At 41.8% G+C, this 9,347-nt stretch overlaps 1 protein-coding gene across 1 annotated transcript in view; it reads right to left on the bottom strand.

Annotated features, from left to right (window-relative positions):
- LOC111968410 (EMILIN-1-A) overlaps nucleotides 1-8,791 on the bottom strand; it is a 70,547-nt gene extending 61,756 nt beyond the window's left edge. The window contains exon 1 of the mRNA XM_070445074.1: nucleotides 8,156-8,791. Within this exon, the coding sequence (XP_070301175.1) occupies nucleotides 8,156-8,304 (149 nt within the window). The 5' untranslated portion in view covers nucleotides 8,305-8,791. The remainder of the gene's footprint in view (nucleotides 1-8,155) is intronic.
- Nucleotides 8,792-9,347: the final 556 nt, after the last annotated feature.

The following is a 9,347-nucleotide window of genomic DNA, read 5'->3' on the forward strand; positions in this document are numbered from 1 at the left end:
AAATAAATGTCCCAATGTTGCGGGGATAACTGCATCAATAGCCCATGTAAGGAGTGTGTCAGAGTTCCCTGGGTGGCGGAAACAGCTTGTTCTCCACAGTGGAATGTGAAGACTTTGCCCTGCCTTATCCCTGTGTGAGATGAGAGGCAGCAGCATGTTTTATATTACCATAATTGTGGATGTAGAATATGCCTGGGTGTCTCGAGGGTGTAATAATGTGAGAATCAGCAGAAGGGAGGGGGGCATAGGTAGGAGAGGAGCAAAAAAAGAGATGAGAGAAAGGGGAAGTGAGAAATGGGAGTTAACTTCTCTTGGGTAGGGGGCAGCATTCGGAATTTTGGATAGAAAACACTCTGAAGTTTCTAAAACTGTTTGAATCATGTCTGTGAGTATAACATAACTTATTTAGTAGGCAAAACCCAGAGGACAAACCATTCAGATTCGTTTTTGAGGTCACTCTCTTTTCAATGTTTTCATTGGGAAAACAGATTTCTAAGGGACCTTCTTGCAGTTCCTACCGCTTCCACTGGATGTCAACAGTCTTTAGAAATTGGTTGAGGTTATTCCTTTGTGTAATGAAGAAGTACGGCCATCTTGAAGGAGGGTCACTCGAAGTGTCCTGTTTGTTAGAAGTGCGTGACTAGAAAGCTAGCTACAGTTGGTTTTAATCCTGTATTGAACACAGATCATCCCGTCTTCAATTTTATCGATTATTTATGTAAAAAAATACCTAAAGTTGTATTACAAAAGTAATTTGACATTTTTGGCAAAGTTTACAGGTAACCTCACAATTTGGAACCAGTGTTTATCTGGATCAAACGCGCCAAATAAATGGACATTTTGGATATATATCGACGGAATTAATCGAACAAAAGAACCATTTGTGATGTTTATGGGACATATTGGAGTGCCAACAACAGAAGCTCGTCAAAGGTAAGGCATGAATTATATTTTTATTTCTGCGTTTCGTCACGCCTGCAGGGTTGAAATATGCTTCTCTCTCTTTGTTTACAATGGTGCTATCCTCAGATAATAGCATCGTTTGCTTTCGCCGAAAAGCCTATTTGAATTCTGACATGTTGGATCGATTTACAACCAGTGTAGCTTTAATTTGGTATCTTTCATGTGTGATTTAATGAAGGTTTGATTTTTATAGTAATTAATTTGAATTTGGCGCTCTGCATTTTCTCTGGCTTTTTGCCAAGTGAGACAGTAGCGTCCCGCCTAAACTCAGATTTTTGGATATACTATGAACTTTTCCGAACAAAACATACATGTATTGTGTAACATGAAGTCCTATGAATGTTATCTGATGAAGATCATCAAAGGTTAGTGATTAATTTTATCTCTATTTCTGCTTTTTGTTACTCCTCTCTTTGGCTGGAAAAATGTATTTTTCTGTGACCTGGCTCTAACCTAACATAATCGTTTGGTGTGCTTTCGTCGTAAAACCCTTTTGAAATCGGACACTTTGGCTGGATTTACAACAAGTGTATCTTTAAAATGGTGTAAAATACTTGTATGTTTGAGGAATAAAAAATTATAGGATTTCTGTTGTTTTGAATTTGGCGCCCTGCAGTTTCACTGGCTGTTGACGAGGTGGGACGCTACCGTCCCACATACCCTAGTGAGGTTAAGGGAGGGATGGAGAGTGAGAAAGAAATATAAGAGATGGAAAAGAGAAAGAGAAGAAAGCGGGTCAAAGAGAAAGAGAGGTAGGATAAAAAGGGGAAGACAAGGTCATCAAATTCTATCACCAACGACCTAACTAGCTGAGAATAACTAATTATATGTACTAAAAGACCCTAAAAGACAGGTAATATACTACAGGCCTATAAAGAGGATAACACACACTGGGCAGCAGGTAGCCTAGTGGTTAGAGCGTTGGGCCAGTAACCAGAAGGTTGCTGGATTGAATCCCTGAGCTGACAAGGTAAAAAAAATCTGTCGTCCTGCTCCTGAGCAAGGCAGTTGACCTACTGTTCCCCGGGTGCTTGTGGATGTCGATTAAGGCAGCCCCCCGCACCGCTCTGATTCAGAGGGGTTGGGTTAAATTCAGAAGACACATTACAGTTGAATACATTCAGTTGGCCAACTGACTAGGTATCCCCCATTCCCAATACCTAACACTGATGGACTGTAATAAACATAGGACTAAAGGTAGCTCCCACCCCTGCCATCAGGGCCTGAATACACACTAAGAGGTGATACAATACACACTAAACTAACACAATGCCACACAAACAATATTGACAACTATACACACTGACAAAGACAGGGATCTCCCTCGCACAGACTCATGCAAAAACACACAGACACACACAGGGAAAATAAACTGTCCACCAACCACATCATCTGAATGAGCCTGACCGGAATTCCAGAATTACATAGGCCATGACAAAGAGTTACACATTCCAAAGAAAACTTGGAGAACCTGAGACAGAGAGGAAATTAAAGTGGAACTGACAGCCTTTTAACTACTTTGCAGATATGAAACAGACACACATAATATCAGTCAAAAATATCAAATTCCCAGTTTATGCTTCAAAACAAACTTCGTAAGAGGTTTTAAAAATAGGTTATATTTCACTCAAAATTCCATGACGTACAATAAGGCATTGTTGGCAGAATAGATATCACTTGTGAGGCAGTTCAATGCATGATTAATATAATTCACCAACACGTTTCTTGGTAGTCCAAACAATATTGCTATCAGGTTGTAAATCACAGCTGGCCTGGTACATTGTTTGCTGCCTCCACCTATTCGGGAAGAACTGTTTCAGTGTCAATATTTTGAACAGAAACGGACGAATGTAACTAAGGCTGGGAATGTCAATACAATCAAACTAGCAAGGGCAATAATCACAAGTCAGTCATTACATGGTTAATGAGCTGAATAGGACACACAAGCAAGTCTAAATGAGTCAACAGTTGAACTTTATGAAATTACAGAGTGATGTACTCGGTGAATTCACCTTCAATTACGCTGCTTTCGTGTGTCCCGTTTACAGTGTTTGTGTACAGACACATGCCACAGTCTTAGCTAGGCTACTAAAATGTTGCTGTCTGGCTTCGGTTTTTAAAGCTTGACAATGAATAGCCAAAAAACAAAACACCATGCAAAAGTGAAACACGTAGGCCTATTACAGCATTAGCCTAGGTAGGCTATTCAACTACATGACATTTTGAGTGCACCATACAACAAGGCTGCATTCAACTGCACTGGTGATCCAAGCGGTGCAAAAAAAAAAAAAAAACATGTTTGAAAGTTTAAATGTTACAACAACCTATAGCTACGTTTTTGTTATTTGGAGTTATTAAATTAGGGTCGCAAGGAAAAACACGTTTTGATTAGGGTCGCAGCATATTATGCACATCTGCAAGCATAGCAGAAAAAGCTGGACATATTACTTATCTATTTTGTTTTAATATGTGTAAAGCTATATACAGCATAATAAGTGGACATTAAAAAGGGCCATATTTTTTTCTAATAAAACAATGGACAGTTAGGGTCACAGTTACCGTTTTTTATCAAACGCTAACTTTAGCTAGCTAGCTAACAGTACGCTTTAACTTGCAATGAAAATGAATTTGACAAAATTAGAAATGTATAATATCTGAAAATGTAGCTGTAGACATGGATGAGGGCTTCTCACTCTATCATGGATGCCATGGTTGCCCTTAGTTTGAAGATCCAGAGACATACGTTTTATACAACAGCCTTCTTTCTGTGTTCTCTTTTTGAATGCATTTGGCGATCATCTCTCTGCTTCCATTGGGCATTCCACGGATTTCAAAACTCTGTCAACTTCTTCTGTGACAATGACACCGTTTTCCCCGCAACATTTTCATCAGAAAACTCTAAAATGTCTGGTTCAATTGAAATGTTTTTAGTTAAATCAGAGATTTACTCATTGTCTGATTCATTTTCAGAGTCAGAGAGAGTCAGCATCACAATGTTTTCCCACTGAGCTTTGTCAATACTGCTATTAACATATGCCTTTTCACACCGTTTCCCCTTGCCAGGTTTCAATATGGCTGGCAATATGTTGTTAAATCAGGGGTGACCAACTCTAGCCCTCTTGAGCCACAGTCCTGCTGGTGACCCTTTCTCCAGAGAATGTCATTGATCAACTAGAAACACCACACATGTTGTCCGGGTATGAAGTAATCAGTCTCAGATTAGAAAGCAAAGATGAAAAACCAGCAGACACTGCAACCTTCAAGGTGTTGTGCACCCCTGCTACAAATAAGATAGGATTAGGCGAGGGTTAGCTGATCCTACATCTGTGTCAACAAAGAACTTCTCCCTGCCCTCCAAGTACTGTGTCCAGGTGGAGGTCATCATTTTAACAGGACACCTGTGTTTTGACCATTGTCCCTTGACTCTTGACCTCTGACCTCTGGTCACCTCCTCTGGTGACCCTTCATAAATCTGTGGACCAGTCAAGCCCTTGGGCCACTGTGTCTGGGCATTATTAACCATTAGAAACCTGTCAGCAACATGATGTAGGGGCTGGACTGGTGTCATCCATATCTGTGTCTCACTTCAAAGGATTTTTTATCAATTATTTTTTTCCTTCTTCAAAGTAGGTAATTTGCCTACATTTTCTAGCACGATGAGTCATATTTTGGAAAAACACTCGTGGCACATCAGCTCGTGGGAAATGTAAAATGTACATTTACCGTTTATAGTTTGTAAAGTGGACAGAAAATCCTACACCCTGGGAAAGTTCCAAGACTTACACCTTATTATCAGCAAGTGTTGCCTGCCCACGCAGTTGAGATGAGAGCTGACATGAGAGCTCCAATATTTGGCCGAGCAGAACATGAGAGTTTAGCAGAAGCCCCTGCGCAGTTCATCTTTCATTATCCCTCAGCATAAAATCCCTGTTTCATCTGACTGCTGCATTCTTTGATAAATTTGATTATGGTTTGTGGCTTTTCCTTTAAAATGTATATTTGATGCATGCATCACGAGTCAAACCCCATTGGCCATTCAGTCATTCAGAGGACAAGTAAAAAAATGAAATAATGGCAATAGGAGAAATAAAAAGAGTAACTCACAAACTACAGAAATCCTTTAAGTGGACCACAAAAAAGATTAAAACTAAGTGACAACAAACAACAAATATATAAAGATAACTGTATTCCATTACTCAACAAAATGAAAACAGATCTAATTAAATGGAATAACCTTCCCATGAATCTTCCAGGTAGAATAAACCTCTTTAGAATGGCATGGCTGCCAAAATTTTTGTAAGTCTTTTCAGTAATACCAATTACCCCACGAAGACATTCTTTAAAAAAGTATACTCGGTCAAAACAGACTTTATGTGGGAAAATAAAAACCATAGAATAAAAGGGAATGTTTTCCATCTCCCTAAGTCTGAGGGTGGTTTTAACCTTCCAGGTTTGGAATTGTATCAACTCGCTACCCAAGGCCTTTACTTACGACATATAGTTAAATGCACTAAAGAGAAACAATGGGTACATACTGAAGATGTGCATGTTCATTCCCAGAATTTTCAAAGGATAAAGCTAAGAACATTAACAACTTCATAGCTAAGAACACTATAACAATATGGGAGTAAAAAATGAAACGTATTCTACAAGAACCAATATCACGCTCTAAAAACACAACCCTGTGGAACAATTCTTGGATAGCTTTTCAGAATTCACCGATAAATTGGTCCACATGGAAAGCTAAAGGCATAGAAACCGTAAATGAATTGGTAAGAGGAAATAGATTTGTTTCCATGACAGAATTAAAAAGCAATTTTGAACTGACCAATGTAGATATTTTCAAATACATGCAACTTAAAAAGTTACATATTACAAAAATGTTGATTTTAAATATTTTGGACATCAGAACAACCTCGAGGAAATCTTATATGAGTCAGAAAAATGGATGTTCATATGGTAGGTAAGACATACAAAACCTTGCAGAGAGCATATCTCTATTTCTTAGGAAAAATAAAATAAACTTTTGGACTTAAACTATTGGACTGATGTTGCCACAAGATGGAGGGAAAATTGGAGCATAACTAATGAAATTACAGTAAACAAAAATGTACTCTTAATGTGTGCGTATGTGTGTGTGGGAGTGTCAGTGTAGTATGTCTGAGTGTGTGGGTAGAGTCCAGTGAGTGTCCATAGAGCCAACACAAGAAAATCAGTGCAAAAAAAATAAACATTGTCCAGATAGCCATTTGATTAACTGTTCAGCAGTCTTACGACTTGGGGGTAGAAGCTGTTCAGGAGCCTTTTGGTCCCAGACTTGGCGCTCCGGTACCGCTTGCCGTGCGGTAGCAGAGAGAGCAATCTATGACTTGGGTGGCTGGAGTCTTTGACAATTTTTAGGGCTTTCCTCTGACAACGCCTGGTATAGAGGTCCTGGATGGCAGGGAGCTCGGCCCCAGTGATGGACTGCCAAACAAAGCGGTGATGCAGCCATTCAAGATCCTCTGCAGATATAGAACTTTTTGATGATCTGAGGGCCAATGCCAAATATTTTCAGCCTCCTGAAGGGGAAGAGGTGTTGTCGTGCCTTCTTCACAACTGTGTTGGTGTGTTTGGACCATGATAGGTCCTTAGTGATGTGGACACTGAGGAACTTGAAGCTATCGACCCGCTCCACTACAGCCCTGTCAATGTGAATGGGGGTGTGCCTGTAGTTCACGATCAGCTCCTTTGTCTTGCTGACGTTGAGGGCGAGGTTGTTGTCCTGGCATCATAATGCCAGGTCTCTGACCTTCTCCCTGTAGGCTGTCTCATCGTCGTTGGTGATCAGGCCTACCACCGTCGCATCGTAGGCAAACTTAATGATGGTGTTGGAGTCGTGCACGGCCACGCAGTTGTGGGTGAACAGGGAGTACAACGGGGGACTAAGCACGCACACCTGAAAGAACCCCGTGTTGAGGGTCAGTGTGTTGTTGCCTGCCCACACCAGCTGGGGACGGCCCATCAGGAAGTCCAGGATCCAGTTGCAGAGGAAGGTGTTTAATCCCAGGGTCCTTAGCTTAGTGATGAGCTTGAAGGGCACTATGGTGTTGAACGCTGAGCTGTAGGCAAAAATCAGCATTCTTACATAGGTGTTCCATTTGTCCAGGTGGGAAAGGGCAGTGTGGAGCAATAGAGATTACGTCATCTGTGGATCTGTTGGGGCGATATGCGAACTGGAGTGGGTCCAGGAAGTCTGGGATGGTGTTGATGTGATCCATGACCAGCCTTTCAAAGCATTTCATGGCTACAGATGTGAGTGCAATGGGGCGATAGTCATTTAGACAGGTTACCTTGGTGTTCTTGGGCACAGGGATTATAGTGATCTGCTTGAAACATGTAGGTATTACAGACTGTGTCAGGGAGAGGTTGAACATGTCAGTGAAGACACTTGCCAGCTGGTCAGCGCATGGTCTGAGTACACGTCCTGATAATCTGTCTGGCCCTACACTGTGGCTCCCCCATAGAGCTCCTTTCAGATCTGCTCAGTGTGGGGGAAAGAGACAGTTTTCATGGAACATTTGGATGAGAGAAGGACTGCTCATCTGTGTTACATTTACTCTCACTCTCAGCCACACACAGAGAGAGCGAGAGGGCGAGAGAGATAGAGAGCAGAGAGAGAGCAGAGAGAGAGAGGGAGAGACTACTCTAGCTGACAATCTTTGATGTTTAGAGTTTAGACTACATGGGAGAAAAAGAAAAAAGCACTTTGGTCTTAAAACATCTCATAGTTCAGTTTCTCATAGAGAATAATGGCTGTGGGTCATTTAAACACAATCTCTTGTTTTCTTTACTGCTAAATTCCTTTATCATGTTACACCTGCACTGCAAATGAGACACACATTTCAAGGCAACTCCTTTCACAGAATTGGGATCTGTCGCTGACGCATCAGCATCAGCTCCTTCCAGATGTTTGGTAACCTTTGACGTGAGATTGAGTGCGATGAGAGTGAGTGTTTGGTACCCTTTGACATGAGAGTGAGTGCGACGAGAGAGAGAGAGAGTGTGTGGTGTGTGTGGTGTGTGTGTGTGTGGTGTGTGTGTGTGTGGTGTGTGTGTGTGTGGTGTGTGTGTGTTGTGTGTGTGTGTGTGTGTGTGTGTTGTGTGTGTGTGTGTGTGTGTGTGTGTGTGTGGTGTGGGTGGTGTGTGTTACCTGTGTCTGCTCGCTGCCCGGGCGCCGTTCTGTGGCTGCGCCTGGGTCTGTCCCGAATAGAGATTATACCGCTGCGGGTACGAAGCGCACCGAACCTCCCCGAACCATGTCAAGACCCACAGCACAAGAAACAGAACTGGTCCCGCCATGCCTTCGCAAGAAACAACAAAAAAGTGATGCGGCAGAATCCTCCCGTTTGTCAATGAACTTTTATTCCACACGAATAGTGTGGAAGTAAATTCCTATCAGCCGTGACGCACTCTTCCTCTCCAGAATCGGATAAGTCCATACTATCGACCCATAGTTAGGCTACAGCGGGATGTGAGACGGTATCTCAAACCGTCACTTCAACATCTATATTATTAGTCCCCTGATTGATAGCACTTATATTCCCTTCAAATATGTCCAAAAGCAGCTGATATTCCCTTTATCATTCTTGTAAATGCGATAAGACACTTCCAGGCGCATCCATGAGCCTGCCGTTATTTTCCAGAAGTTGAAATGGGTTACAGTTTTGCCGAGAAAAAGTTTTGATTTCAGTCAGTTAGTAAGAAGTTATTGCGACGCAAAAATGCGAGGAAGGTGGCTTGCGTTTCAAGCGCAGCAGAATCTGAATGACTGTTCTCCCCCTACCCAAGTCTCCTTCTCTCTCGTCCTTTTACCTCCCTTCATTCGTGCGCTTTCTGACCCCTCCCACCTGTAGGCTTCATATCAAACACATATGCACAGATCTAGGACCAGCTTAAACTCCCCAAATTAAGGTCAGGGGAAACTCAAAACTTACCTTAGATCAGTGTCTAGGAAAAACTCCCGAATGACAACATATACTGTATTTACACACCCACTTGCTGCTTTTGGAAAATTGCTCACGCATTAGCGCTTATCTGGCCGAAGCATCGCTATTAGGAAAATCCCCTCTATCTGATCTGGGAAAAACGGATGAGTGTGCTTGAAAAAGAACTGAGGAGTATTTAGATAAGCATGTTTATGAAAAAAATCTGATAGTGGAGAGACTGAGAAGATGGATACAAGTGGCCTATACTTTCCCATTGTAATCCTACTTTTTGGACTGAATTTAACTCCTCATCCGAGGACACGCGTGAATTCGATGAGGTTACAATAAAGTTGCTTCTCTCAAACTCTGTAACCAAGTAGCATCACACAAGTAGTGGCACAAACCAAGTAGGCCTAC

The sequence above is a fragment of the Salvelinus sp. IW2-2015 genome, linkage group LG9 (genome assembly GCF_002910315.2).
Source record: "Salvelinus sp. IW2-2015 linkage group LG9, ASM291031v2, whole genome shotgun sequence".
Lineage (NCBI taxonomy): Eukaryota > Metazoa > Chordata > Actinopteri > Salmoniformes > Salmonidae > Salvelinus > Salvelinus sp. IW2-2015.